The sequence below is a fragment of the Mytilus galloprovincialis genome, chromosome 8 (assembly GCF_965363235.1).
Source record: "Mytilus galloprovincialis chromosome 8, xbMytGall1.hap1.1, whole genome shotgun sequence".
In the NCBI taxonomy this organism is placed as follows: domain Eukaryota; kingdom Metazoa; phylum Mollusca; class Bivalvia; order Mytilida; family Mytilidae; genus Mytilus; species Mytilus galloprovincialis.
The window spans coordinates 59,855,159-59,870,828 of record NC_134845.1 but is presented as its reverse complement, the minus strand read 5'-3'; the positions used below and the strand labels follow the sequence as shown (position 1 = coordinate 59,870,828).

The 15,670-nt window shown below is 32.6% G+C and overlaps 1 protein-coding gene across 2 annotated transcripts; it reads right to left on the bottom strand.

The window, feature by feature from the left end:
- LOC143042301 (cyclic GMP-AMP synthase-like receptor 2) lies at window positions 1-6,105 on the bottom strand. Of its 2 annotated transcripts, none has more exons than XM_076214576.1 (2): window positions 6,014-6,105; window positions 1-2,008 (listed from the first exon to the last, which is right to left on the bottom strand). In XM_076214576.1, the coding sequence occupies exons 1-2, from the start codon at window positions 6,018-6,020 to the stop codon at window positions 69-71; spliced, it is 1,947 nt and encodes a 648-aa protein (XP_076070691.1). In that variant the 5' UTR covers window positions 6,021-6,105; the 3' UTR covers window positions 1-68. The 2 variants fall into 2 exon arrangements, with proteins under 2 accessions (XP_076070691.1, XP_076070690.1); XM_076214575.1 differs by lacking the exon at window positions 6,014-6,105 and adding an exon at window positions 5,474-5,595.
- Window positions 6,106-15,670: the final 9,565 nt, after the last annotated feature.

Sequence of the window (15,670 nt, the reverse complement as noted above, 5' to 3'; positions counted from 1 at the left end):
TTTGAGTAAAAAAAACTTTAATCATTAAAAGAATAAGTAAAATCTTAGGTTTTATTACACTATCTGTATTACATTCCACCAATTGATAACAAATTCCGAAAAGCAGTATTTAAATCTGGATCTGATTCGAGTTCTATAGATCTTATAAAGGCATATCTAGCTGATTCTATGTCTCCCAAAACCTTGAAAACTACACCGAGGATATTGTAGGACATAGCCCTCTCTGAGTCACTTGCAATGAAATGCTCTTCCTCTATAGTCAATTGTAAATCTTGGAGAGAATCAAGGCATTGATCGGTATTTTTCATATTATAATGACAAAGAAAAGAAATAAAATGAGCATATACCTCCGGTGGTATTTGGTAATATGACAAATCTCCATTAATTTGTAATTCATCTGGTAACAACGTACAGTTCTTAGTAAACCTTAAATAACTGAAAAGCAGCATTCTTTTCAACCGAGAAACAGTCAACCGCTTTACAAACTGCAAACTTAACAATTCATTCTGTATAGGAGACAAACGAATGCCAAAGTAAAGTTTTTCAGGTGAACATTTTAAAAGTGAATACTGCAGAATGTCGAGAGCTAGTTTGTACTGTTTAGTCCTATAGAAAAGCGAAGCTAACTTTAGCCATCCAGACACAGCATCATGTCGTGCATTCAATAACACAGTACTTATACTAGTTTTGTACTGTTTATAGGAAGATTTATTATCGGGTTTATCATCAATTGTTAGAAAATTGTCACTATTGAATAAGATCGTTGACGTATAGAACGAGTAAAAGTCTCTTATTTTGGAACTGTTATTGGACAAAACCATGTGTATTCCTTTTCTCCATGACAACTTATCACTTTCACTTGGGATTGAACGGTCTCGTAAACACATAGATGGCGACATTAGTAGTTTAAGACTTTCACCGTACATTAGATGCACTTCTTTTTGAAATGATAATTCATTGAAATTCGACATTTGATCTGAAAATAAGATACTTCGCCACCCATAACTATATAGAATGTTCAGTTTTTGTAAGAGTGTTTCCTGTGCTTGTCCTTCAATCTTATTCTTAAATAAATTATTTTCAGGAATGAAGTACTGTGGGCAAACTGAGTTTTCAACACAGTATATTAGTCTCTTTAAACACCTCATAAAATTAAATATCAGGTTTTCTGGCCTCCATATCGAAAGTGGAAATTCTTCAGATATCCAAAATAACATTGTTTTCATAAAGTATGAGCTTAGTAATTCTTTACATTCTAAGTCAGTATCGATCACGTCTTTTAAAAGAATTTTCATGAGAGCATAACACAGTAATTGTGTGTGTGTGAAAGAATAGATAAGAAACTTTTCTCCAACGGAAAACGATATTCGCCATTCTAATTCTTCATTCTTCGATCCTTGAACACCTTTTGGTACAAACAGAACACCGTGTTTTATAATTGACTGTTTAACATCGTATTCCGGCCATGCATTCTTTGATCGTGTTTTCCAATCTTCTGCTTGTTTTATCCATGATCTGTTGTGTAAGGTGTATGCATTATCCATGAATCCATCATTGTCAGAAACACATGGTCCATGGATGATCGAAGAAAACTTGTGCAAGAATAGTTGTTTTATTTTAAGGTTTGAAAAATAGTATTCGCCTTCAATTTCATTACAAAGTTCATATATTTTCAAGTTCTTACTATGAACCAGACGTAATTGGGTAGATCCTGGTTGTGCTTCGCATGTTTCCATGGTAAAATATGTTCTATTTGGGTTGAAAGGAAGGTCTAACTTTTCACAAACCTCAATAAATGATATCACTTTCACAAGATCAACGTCACTTCCTCGCATATCAAGACCTTCTCCAAAACTTCCACTTGTGATTGTTGTTTCAATTTCATTGCGTGATAAATTATCTCTGACAGTGTTGATCATTCGAAGTGATTGAACATGCTCCTCGGTCCCAACAATATGATTGCACATGTATTGATATAGAGCTAATGATGCTTGGTGTGTTGCTGGTTCTGAAATGATATTTAGTTTGAAATAAAAAGATTATAACTTGCACATTTATGTCGGTCAAGCGGAGGCAAATATTTATAATTAAAGTTGAAAATTATATTCAATTACATTTTTGTTTTGTTGCTTTTTTCCCTTTGTGTTTCCAGTACGGTAATTTGACATTTAGATAGTCACTGCTCTTAAAAGTCACAACTGATTTCTTTTTACGAACTTGATAATGGCGACTGTATTATTTGTGAATAAAATGCTTGTTGTACAAAGTATTGTTGTTTACTTTGCAGTATATTCTTGTTTTTCATACTATATTGTGATAGTTAAAGGAATGACAATAGCATGAATAGTGCAATATTGAAACAATTAGGAAGAGGTTATCAGACAATCTTAAAAATCATAATTGACAATTACTTATGGATCCTCAATGCTCTTCAACTTTGTATTTGTTTGGCTTTATAGATATTTCGATTTGAGCGTCACTGATGAGACTTATGTAGACGAAACGCGCTTCTGGCGTACTAAATTATAATCCTGGTACTTTTGATACTACTTATAGAAACCATAACAACACAATTGGTTTTTTTTATCTGACGGGAAAAAAATTGATCCTTGAGGTTAAAGCAGACCAAAAGAGAGAACAATCATTACTGGATGACTTCAACTTAATAAACACTCCTCAAGTTTTTGATTATGAATTTGACAACTTGTGCGCCTTTACTCTACTGTCTAGGTTAGCTACAATGTTCATGTTATCATTGTGACGGCATATACAATTATGTAAATGAACTTGATTAATTAGTTATGACAATAAAAATCGCGTAGGAGTTTCTGAAAATAGAGCTCCTGCGCAAGCTCATATAAAAATAGTATCATTTAATTTGTGTTTCTTATCCCCTGTGATTTGTGATGCAGCAAATATAATACGGGTCTCTATACGTTTGTGATTTTCTGCAACAACTGTACATAATTTGTTCACATTTGGTCTACATCTTTTTGACACGTTTGGCAGTGGTGACTTGTAATTTGTGGATGGTTTTTTTTCCCTCTTTTACTTTGTTTAGATGCGCGCGTCACTTGTGAGTATTTGTGGACGAAACTCGAGTCTGGTGCAAATTCAAAATTTAATTCCAGGTATCTATGACGAGCTAATTTTCAGATCTGTTGATCACTTCTTCTTGTTTTCTGATGTTTTATTTTATCTAATCATTTTGTGGGTTTGCAGCTTGTACAGCTTATAATAAAGGTGGTGTAGGACAACACAGGGAGATAACTTTGCAAACAGTTTTAAAGTGTTTTAATCACGTTCATTTGATAACTTCAAAATTATCAAACTCAGTGCTTGTTCTTTCCTGTTCTGTACAGGTATTTTCCTTCGTTATGTATAAGGGTATATATGGGTTAAATGCTTTTAAAATCAACACAAATATTTACACAGATATTTACACATTGTGATTGGGCTCTTAAATATAATAAAAATTGTACACAGGTAATGAATTTTAAAAAGAAGTGTTTTAATTTAAGTGCTATTTACATCATTTATAATTCTACCTTCGTTCAGATTTTTATTTTCATTTTAAAGTTTGTCAAATTGCAATATATATTGCCGTGTTATGTTTAAAATCATACCTTCTTTGAAAATCTACAAGAATACGTATAAACAACATATTAATGCTATGCATACATGATATATACGTGCATTTAAATGAATTATATTTTTGTTTTCTTTTGAAAGTCTAAGATTTTATGTATTTAGCATCTACGTTCACCCTAAGTACACCTGAGTTTTTATTACAATATTGAATGTTGTGGAAAAAGTAACACACTAACAGCATATTATAAAATAATCTAGAATGTATGTCGACATGCTACATGTATCTACACAGATCTCTTAAACGCGTAATATGCACAATACCCGGTATATAGAATGTTCCCATGTAAAAACAATACGTGTAGTGGAAAAAACCCACCCAAATTTACATTCTTGTAGAAGATAAACAAGAGGCTCTCAAGAGTCCGAATCATGTTAATCCCTAACCTATTGTTTTTTGCCTAATTCCTTCATCAATGATGATTTGTTGCCTTTCAATGTATATTAATGTAATATTGAGTATTCTTGCAAGGCAATAACTCCTTAAGGGGTCAATTGACAACTTTGTAGATCTTACTTTGCTGAAATTTTTGGCTGTTTACAGTTTATCTTTATCTTCAATAATATTCAATATAATAACAAAACACTGCACCAATTTCTTAAAATAACTAATTGAATAGCAGTTGGGTTGTTCGGTTTGTTTGAAAAAAAAACCAGGGCTGATTGATTTTGACCTTTTGAACGGTTTTACCTATTCAGGTTTGCTCTCAAAGTTGAGTTTTTGTGATAGAAACCAAAAACTGCATTAGCCTTATGTTTTAGATCTAGCCATGGCGGCCATGTTTGACGACGGATCAACACTTTGCATACAATGGATAAACAAGATTCCCCAAGGTAAATGTAGATAAAGATTGAAGGTATTTTTCAAAGTAGTTTCAGAAGAGAAGATTTTTGAATGTCAGCAAACTTGAAGAACAAATCGTTTAAAATTGTCTTAAACGGGCAATAACTCCTTAATGGATTATGATAATTTTGAACACATCAATTTTTTTTTATAGATCTTACTTTGTTGAACATTATTGCAATGAACAGTTTATATATATATATCTGTACTAATATTCAAGATAATAACAAAAAACTGCCAAATTTCCTTTAAACAACCAATTTCGTGGCAGCAATCTAATAATGGGTTGTGAAATTCGTCTGTATTTCACGGCTGATAAATCATAACCAATTGCAACAATTTAAGCCATTGTCAGATTAGCTCTAAAAGCTTTAGTTTTTGAGATATAAGCCGAAAACTGTATTTGACCACTGTATTCTATTTTTGCCATAGCTGTCATGTTTGTCGATGCATCAACACTTCGGGTACAATTTATAAAATAGATCCCATCCCGACGAATCTATGTATACATGAACACATACTGCGATACTAAATAACCTAAATTTACGTTATTCAGTCTTTTTTCATGTGTCAGAAGCTCTTGAGAATATGCACCAGTCTATATCAATTTCTTAGTGTAAACAAAACTCGTCACAGATACAAAGCTTAAATAGTTTGTTCGCCGTACTCGCGATTCGCCTTCAGCATGTTCAAATGCTTCATCAGCTACACTCGAATAAAACAAATCAATGACTGTAGCACCTGAACTGTTGAAGTAAACAAGTATATATTTACAAATTGAAATTATTTTCAAAACGCTTGAATGACCTTATGTGTTATATCGACTAATCACATCTATGTTGTTTTAAATTAAATATAATGAAACATGCTTTCTTTGTTGTGTTTTGTATTCTGCAGTTGTCTTGTAGTCCCTTCGGTATCGTGTTGTCTCTTTTAAAATTCACATTAAAGATCAGAACATTGTTATTAACTATAACTTACCAGCCATTTTGTTGATGACGTGTGGCTTATACCTGGATACATACATCAATGAAATTCTTTTCAAACCGGTTTATTTTCTATTTATAGTGCAAATAAAGTCAATACTGAGATATCGAGATATCGAATTCCATCGTTTTCATTATCATCATTGCAAATGTTGCATTGACATCATACAGCAGTAGCGGATCTAGAAATTTTCATAAGAGGGGGCCCACTGACTGCCTAAGAGGGGGCCCGATTCTGTCACGCTTCAGTGATTCCCTATATAACCAACCAAAAATTTTCTGAAAAAGGGGGGGGGGCCGGACCCCCTGCCCCCCCCCCCCCCTAAATCCGCCTCTGTACAGCATAATTATTTTGGATCAATGAGAAATAATAAATAAACAAAGCTGAATTTCGTTATAGTTACTAACGTGAATTGTTAAGCACTATGCTTATGATGCTTTTGATTTTAGTTTTTGTTTTCTATAAATTATTTTCATATATATATGTTTGTTTAAAAACTTTTAGAACAGTAATACAAATATAGATAGAACGTACCTGCCATTTTGCTTCTTCGAACACGTTTATTTACACAGATATGTCTATGGAGAGGTCGACAAAATATAGTTCATTTCAGAATCTATATAAATTTAAACATCAGTTGATATTTAATCAAACAATACAGATCTTTCAATTGTATACAACATGATAAATTCATGAATAGGGTTTATTTTATATGGGTCGGCTTCTTTTGTTAGAGATTAACTAGACTGTATATAGATTATTTGACACTTCACTGTGACCGATTAATTTTGACATGTTTGACTCCGGACAGTATATGTACTATTAAATAGTATTATAAAATCAATGAATGGGTGTTTTTATAATGGCCCTGTTATATGTCCAAGGTCTGTAATAATGGCCGAGGAAGTCTGTAATGGCTCGACTCAACGCCGAGGGTCATTACAGACATCCGAGGCCATTATTCCTGACCGAGGACATATAACAGAGCCATTATAAAACACCCATTTCTAAATACATTTATTAACCAACTGAATAAAAGTGTAATGTGTTAATATACCAGATATCTAAGATATTAAGTTGGAAGAAGTTATATGTTGAAAAACAGGATAAACAGTGATCCCTATATATGGTTCTTTAATGTTGGTTGCTGGTTACTAAATTAAATAAAATACAAAAAAATATTATACTCTTTACAACTTAATTTTGTTAACTTTATTAAAAACTCTAATTGTGCTTTATACAGACAAACCGGGCATAAATACAGGGCCATTACAGAAAAACAGGGCCATTACAGAAAATATGTTATTTTTAATAACCAGTCATTTTTGGCAATAATGTACTTAGTTGGTTAATAATGTTATATTTAAGATTTTATGTTAACCAATTATCTATATTTCAGAACCGCTAAAAAGAAATACATGTTTGATCAAAACGTTACTATATATACAGCTAAGGTGATTGATTCTATTGCGATTAAGAGTTTCAGTTTGTATCTGATGTAGTTTAATTAGATAAATAAGTGTATATGTTATTCAAACACAAATCTCGAAGATCCGGAATTTGTTATCAATTGATATAATGTAATTCAGTTAATTTATTACAACCGAAGATTTTACTTAGTCTTTTGTGATCAATTAAAACAACATACGGCTACATACGACAAATGTAAGAACAAATTTATCTATCATTGTCATACAAACTAAAAAAAAATTAATATTATTCAAAAGTATTATACTTGAAGAACAAACAGCTCAACCCGTCTTACCTATTATTAAATGTGACTACAAACTCCTTACAGTGAGTCTTTACGTTGCGAACTATTTTCCTTCACTCAATCAGTAGAGTAGTATGTAGATCGGAGCTAGAATTGCAGGCGAGCTTTTTTCATCTCTTGGCGTCCGTCGTCCGTCGTCGTTCATCATCCTTAGTTTAGTTTTTACAAAAATCTTCAACTCTTTAACTACTGGCCCAAACTGAACCAAACTTGTTCACGATTATCAATGGGGTATGTTCTTTGAATAATGTGTCTGTTGATCCGGACTGCCAACCAAGATGGCCGCCCTTGCTAAAAATAGAACACATGGGGAAAATGTAGATTTCGGCTTATATCTCTGAAACCAAAGCATTCAGAGCAAATCGGATTCAGCGGGTTACTGCTCCTGAATTGGTAAATTTAAGGACATTTTGCAGATTTTAGTTATTATCTTGAATATAATTATAGATAGAGATAAACTGTAACATGTGTAAACAGCAATTATTTTCATCAAAGTCAGATATACAAATAAGATCTACAAAATGGTCAATTGAGCCCAGATGGAGTTATTGTCCTCTAAAGTAAAATTTGTCAAACCCCCTAACAATTTTTCATAAATTTTTGTTATCTTTTAAAAGAGTCTTCTTCTGTAACAACTGAGACAAATTTAACCAAAGCCACAAATAAGCATTAGCGTATGTAGTTTAAAAATATGTGTCGATTGACCCTGTCTGCCAACCAACATGACCGATATGGCTAAACAAAAACATAGTGGGAAAACGCAGTTGTTGGCATATTTCTGTGAAACTAAAGTAAAAGTATATTGGTTGCAATATTTCATGCATCAATAGTAAATAGAAATATCAGGTGAGCGACACAGGCTCCTTGGAACCTTTGGTTTGATATATGCAGATGTGTTCCTTATATATAAGTAAACAGTATCGAGAGTATGTAGTAAAACTTAACAGAACTTTTTAACATCCCAGGCCTCGTTTAACCATCTTCGTTAGCCAAGGGTTACGACCCACTTCCCTCCTCTCCACCCTTCGCAGATTAAGTCAACATATGTGATAACAATGTTGTGCCATCTACCGGTAGATTAACGTCACGCACATTCCGAATACATTATTCTTGACCAATGGTAGCACCTGAACTCTTCAATTTGGAGGTAAAACCACGGTAGCGTCTAGATTCTACACACTTGGTAAAGGAGGAAACTAAAATATACTTTGACATTCATGCATTTGTGCTAGAAAATACATACAAAATTCTATAAATCGATTAAAAATATTCAAATTGTCACTAAATTTGGTCGTATTTTAAGGGATGTAAAGACTTGTTGCACAATAAGTACGTGGCAATTGTTTACCTACATGTACACTTTCTGCATTTACACTGCGAGTTTCGACTGCAACCAATGAAAAGCATTACATTATGTTTCCGAAATTCTATCTCAATCAACCAAGGGTGGAGAGGAGGGAAGTGGATCATAACCCTTGGCTATCAAATATGCGTTTAACAAGTTAAGGTTAGAATATTTATTGTGTCCACATTCCTTAATAAAAATACAGAGTTACATTGCAGATTATTTCTGTCCATTTTTATTTCAATATTCTACAAATTTTCTTAAACTGCTGTTTTATCATGAACCGTTCAACCTTTCAAGTCTTGTAAAATGTAACACTTACTTTTGATTTCCTCCATTCTTCATAGGCATTAACAGCTACTGCTTATTTTGTTGCTTTCTGTGTGTGTTTTTTTTATCTATGTTAATGTTATTGGCCGTTGTGCTTTCATTCAAAAATTGCACTTTTAATTTCCAATTCAGTGCAGTTATCATTTTGAATCTGATCCATCTTCCATTTGCTTTGAACGTCCAACCATAATGAAACGTCCTTAAAACAAATAATTTTAATTATGTACGTATTAATTTTGTATTTAATTATTTGGTTCTTTCTCCTATCTATAAGAGTTTTATGTTGTTTTAAGATTGTATAGATGTGAGGAAATATAGATTAGATAACTTAAACAATTTGAAGTATATAAGATCTTTTAATTGATAACCAAAATAAATAAATAAATTATAGATGTGTAGCAAGATAAGAAAGAGTATAATATCAGGTCCACTCCAATTTGATTTTATTGGACAATATTTTGTAAGATAAAAATAGAGGAGAATATGGAAAATGGAAAATGCTTTATATCCAGTAAAATTCCAAAACAAATGACTACGTTTACACCCGAGTTACGTTTTGGTGCAAATATAAGACAGTTTCTCGGTTCAGTTTTATGAAGTTATAGCTGTAAATGCATCATTTATTTTAACATATACATTTATTTCAACATATACATTTTTTCAACAAATTTGAAAAAGAAATACATTAATTCAGTCACAACCACAATATTACACATCAAGCTAAGTATAGAGATCAAGAACTAACGGACTGATAAAATCAACAAAGCACAACAAAATTACGCCGTGAAATTATAATGCAAATAAGATAATGTACATGTACATGTATAGCTGTAGTTCAGTAATTTTGATCGTTACTACAAAATGAAGTGAACTATGTTGTGAAAAGTTTAAACGTTTTAAAGTGCTATTTTCTCATAGATTTTCAAACTAAAACTATCATTAATAATGAGCAATACAACTTTTACTGAATAAATATATTTTTATCGGGAAACTGTAAAATCTACAAAATTACAAAATTAACTCACCTGTAAATGTTGTTGCAGGTTAGATAAGCGTCGGCTGAGAAAGTCATTTAAGCAGTTAATGAATTTTAAAAGCATATATGGCATACATTTATTTTCCAGCACATTATTATTCTAACTGAAGCATTCATGTGCGAAGAGATGTGTATCTGAAATTGTGCAGTGACGTATATTTAAACTGTCGTCAGTCTTTGTCAAACGTCATAATGAGTATGATGAAAGAGCAAGTGAATTGATTGAAATAAATGAAATAAATGAACAAAATGACAAATAATTTTTTTTAGAAATACACATAAGTATAAAGGTTACTTCTATACACTCTTTGAGCAATAATACTTTATTCATTTTTGCATTTTAGAAATTTAGCTTGCGTTTTAGCCTGATGATCTGGGTTAGTTGAATTATATATATTTCAGTTTGACGGTTCGTGGAGTATTAGTATTTGTGCTTTTTATTTTATATTTTGAATTGTTTGTCTCTCTGAAGTTAACATTTCTGATGCAATATTTGTATCCTCTTATTTGTTACAAAATTATGTTTAATTCAGAGATATTGTCAGTTCTCTATTTAGGCAGAAGTAACACAGAAAATAAAACGCGGCTTTGAATACAAAGGCGTGCAACCTTCCACATTTTATTACTTTTTTTGTGGCTTATTACAATTCTTTATCTGTATTACTTTCCTTACAGTAACTGTTGCTTTTCGATACATGTTGCTATTAATATTTTTTGATTCTATAGTATGAGTTATAAGGGCGTTTGTAAGTGCCGATTTGTATATCAATGGCAAAAGTTTATTTTCACATTACCGATTTTGACTACGGACATATAATTTTTCGGATGAGAAACATTTATTACTCAAAGAGATAGTTGGTGCAATTAGGGGGAAAATAAACCAGTGGAAAATAAACTAGTAATATGAAGATGTGGTACATGTATAAGTGTCAATGAGACAACTCTTAATTCAGTCACACTACATAAAGCATTAAAATTTATAGACGCACACCGAAAAGCAAACTACAAAAGTCAACAAAATGACCAGTGTAAAACAATTCAATCAGAAAAACAAACGGTCTGGTCTCTATCAAAAAGGAAAGTATTATAATTTCATTTATGTTTTCTGTAGATACAGGAAGATGTGGTATGAGTGACAATGAGACAACTTTCCATCCAAGTCACAATATATAAAAGTAAACCATGATAGGTCAAGGTACGGCCTTCAACAGGGAGCCTTGGCTCACACCGAACAGCAAGCTATATGGACCCGTAAAACTACTACTACTGTACATCAAATGTATGTACACGAAAACAATCATCAGTAAACTGTTTTTCCACATTGCAACGATTAAATTGAAATCAATTTAGTTGTAAGAACCTGAACGAGTACCATTCAGAATGTCCTACCACAAAGTAGGAAACCTGTCCAAAAATCATATACCCCGTTGTCAAAAATCATAAACCCCGTTGTAAAAAATCATATACCCCGTTGTAAAAAATCATATACCCCGTTGTCAAAAATCATATAGCCCGCTGTAAAATACCCCGTTGTCAAATACCCCGTTGTCAAAAATCATATATCCCGTTGTCAAAAATCATATACCCCGTAGTCAAAAATCATATACCCCGTAGTCAAAAACAATATACCCCGTTGATTTTTTTAAAATCATATACCTCGTTGTCAAAAATCATATATCCCGTTATCAAAAATCATATACCCCGTATTCAAAAATCATATACCCCGTAGTCAAAATCAGTAATATGAATATAGTCTCTTGTCTGATATCGTTCCACTTGTTTATCATTCTGCACTAAAACAAACAAAAAATGTAACATTTGTGTAATAATGTTTTGTTTTACACTTAAGAACACACAAAAAATCTAAAATGTATGTACGACTTAAGGTTGGACGAAGAACGCATGTTGGTATCTCATCCCATGCTCCGTTTGCTAAAGATCTAGATGTACTGGAACCATTAATCGAATTTAACGAACTTACCCAAGCTAGCTTTACAACGGTTTCATCTGGGAATGTTTGTTGGCTACCGGCTACCTGTTATATTTGCCTTCAGTTTATCTGCGTTTGCTTTGGTAACAATTATCCCCGTAACCCAGAATCTACTACAAGTTGATTCCATTATAAAATTAAATATAACAATTAATAACTTACTATTGGATGTAACACGTCTTCTGATTGGCTGAAAGTTTTCTGTCTATCAGCTCATAGACATAATTTGTGAGTAACGCCTTCAAAATGAAATTAAAAATTCCCTTGTATGGAATGACTGTAATAACAAAATATTTTACGATTAAACAGGATTATTTATTAAATGTTTATTTTGCCTAATGTTCCCTATTCTGTTAACCCCCATCTAGACATGCATACAATTGCGGTACATGTAATAGATATTATACAATATTCTATGATTTATGCATTATCTTTCAAAATCTCAAAGTATTTATTATGGGCATGTGGAAGGTCGTGATGTTGAATTTATCATTGGTTTTCGTTTAGTAATCCTTGTTTGTAGATGTATAAGAAACTACATCAAACCGTAACATTCATGTACTTTAAATAACCTTTAACCTAATACAGGACGGACGGACATATATACAGACAAAAAATTTCATGATACTTGTGTAGGTTTGGTATACTAATGGTTTGTTACTAAAAACAAAAGTCAAATCAATTTCACAAAAAAATGATTGTGATTTATTTCTGCCGTAAACCAAACTTTTCCGTTTTTCCAATAGCAGCTCTAGATCATTTCCTATTACAATCATCATTTCAGACGATACAAATTTATTTGTAATTTGTTGTTGTCATTTTTTATGCAAAATCCACGGTGGTAGAATGCGGCCACGAAAGAAAAAAATATGTGGTTCCCAAAAAACAGTTATACCGTCCTTCAATATGCTATGTCTTTTGATCAAGAAAATAATCTCGTTCCCCAAGATACTGTGTTGTTCCCTCAAGAGGATATGTCGTCAAGGCAAGATACTATGTTGTTCCCTCAAGATGATATGTCGTTTCCTCAAGATATGATGTTGTTCCCTCAAGATATGATGTCGTTCCCTCAAGATAAGTATGTGTTTCTCGAAGTGGGAAATAAAAAATATATCAATATGATTTTATTGCTACATTGTATGTTGTGAGAATGACATCCTATCTTGAGAGTACGAAATAACATCTTGCCGTAACGACATACATGTACAATGTAGCATTTTGAGGGAACGAGATAGCATTTTAAGGGACCGACATAGTTTCTTGAGTGAACAACATACACATGTACTTTATTTTATTTCATGGCCGATTCTGCCACCGTAAAAACCTGCCAGTGGACGTTAAGAATATAAATTCTCACATTCTGACTATTTTAAATTTAATTATCTTAAATTACTATGTTTGAACTTCACCAAAAGAAGGATAGATACTTTGTTTGTTTTACCTCGAAAATATAAACAAAAACCGACTTACCTTTTATCATTGGAATTGTCAAAATGACAAATGAAACTGCTACTACATGAAGAATTGACACCATTGCAGTAACTGAAATGTAACGGGTATTTCTAATAAATAATTGGATTATAAACTGATCTGGTTTAAGTGGTGGATCAATAGGTTGGAATCCATCTTTTAAATATGACTGTGTCCAGATCTTGGTATGTATATTAAGCAGGCGTTGTAACTTGTATAGAAATAAGAAGATGTGATATGATTGCCACTTGCCAATGAGACAACTATCCACCAGAGTTCATATGAAGTGGATGTACGCAATTATGGGCAATCGTACGGCTTTCAGCAATTACAAACACCCATACAATATTTTGAGACATACAGAGTGGTTTAATTTGTTCTGACAAAATTGTGAGTGAAATATTTATAATGAAACAAAAGTAGTACATAGTATCGGTTGTATGTAACAAACAAAGTACATACTGAATAACAATAAAATTTCGTATTTATGTGAACTGTTACGTAGTTCGTTAATGGTAGATTTTGACCGTAAAACATTCAGAAACAACAAAATTTTCCATCGGCACTTTACCTAACGAGAGACGTTAACCACCGAGGGTCGGTTTTTAGACACGCCCGGTGCAACTATGCACGCCTACTTTAGGAACGCTTTAGTATGAGAAATATACAGAATTGAGGGACCGTCGACAATGGTTTATTATTGTTCTTGGGTTACAGACGTTATCCATAAATAAACTGGTCCCCGGTTGTGTTCACTTACCGCTACACTACGATGGAACCCTCGTCAGTTTAACAAATGTTTTAACACTCTGATGAAATACGTTTTTTTGTAAGGGTGGGGGCGTTTCATCTTTGATTCTTGCTAAATATATAAATATGAAGACAAAACTCATCAAGTATAGACTAAAACAACGCCTACTTACCCAAAATGATCTGTGTATTATGTCGTTAATTTAGACAAAATTGGTGACCTCGATATCATATAGATAAATATATAGTAAAGTTAATATGATAAATAAGATTTCTATTTTCTTTGAGGAATTGAATAAGGGTACTAGTTTTGATACATATACAATTGAGGACCAAACTAGGATATTTTACTATAAAAAATCTTAACAAATTGAACTCATCATGAAGACATACTTAAAACATTTAATTTTTCAATCATAGACATAAAACGGAATAGGACCTTAACCAGGTACTGGTGGACTTCTCGAATTTTCTTACTTCAACCAGACATTTGACAATGCATGGCCATGTATGTGTCATATATATAACTGTTATTCACAATTGTGACCTGTATTTTCGTATTGCATCTGGCGCTATGGTAGACTTGGTGCATGCATTTGTTGGTTTACGTGCTATCATAAATAATGATTAGGGCTGGCACAAAACAGCTAGAGAAATACATCGATGATAACGCCCTATAAATGTGTGTTGAACGAAACCAAGTGCATTATCTCGTCTCCACAGTCAGGTCCTCGAACCAATACATTTCATTTTTGTATGGGTGAAAATAGAATATAATCACATAAACGGGTATGTACGGAAGCCGATAAGGGCCATTCAAAAAAAAAATTATGTCGTAATTACGACATAGCATGTCGTTATAACGACATAACTTGTCGTTATAACGACATCGCTATGTTGTAATTTCGACATAACATGTCGTTATAACGACAACGCTATGTCGTAATTTCGACATAACATGTCGTTATAACGACATCGCTATGTCGTAATTTCGACATAACATGTCGTAATAACGACATAGCTATGTCGTAATAACGACATCACTATATATATCAAAGAATATGTATTATGATCGCCAAGACACTAAATGACACAGAAATTAACAACTATAGGTCATATCATAATGCCCCCAACTAGAAACTAGAAAAGCCCCCGCATAATCAGCTATAAAAGAGGGACGAAAGATACCAGAGGGAGAGCCCCCGAAATGCTGTGTGGCAGACAGTGCTATCAATTAATTATTAGCTCCCTTGGTAAAACTCCAAATTTCATATTTAATGTATTTCATTGTTAAATAATTTACATGAAGCTGAATAAGTATATATCTGTTAATTGCATAGCTTTTGCTATTTGAATTCATTGATTAAAGATATTTATTTATATTGTAAAGTTTAATATTTGCATCGTCGCAAAATCTTTGGTCACCTTCTTTGGTTACCTTATGTGAGAAACTTGTATATTTTATAGATCCTGATTGAATGAAATGAGAAACCGAC

What these genes read in the sequence shown, in the direction of transcription:
- LOC143042301 (XM_076214575.1), bottom strand. Translation starts at nt 5,519, where the DNA reads ATGTATGTATCCAGGTATAAGCCACACGTCATCAACAAAATGGCTG. An exon ending in CGTCATCAACAAAATGGCTG is followed by an intron (nt 2,009 to 5,473) that starts GTAAGTTATAGT and finishes ATATCATTTCAG; the next exon opens with AACCAGCAACACACCAAGCA.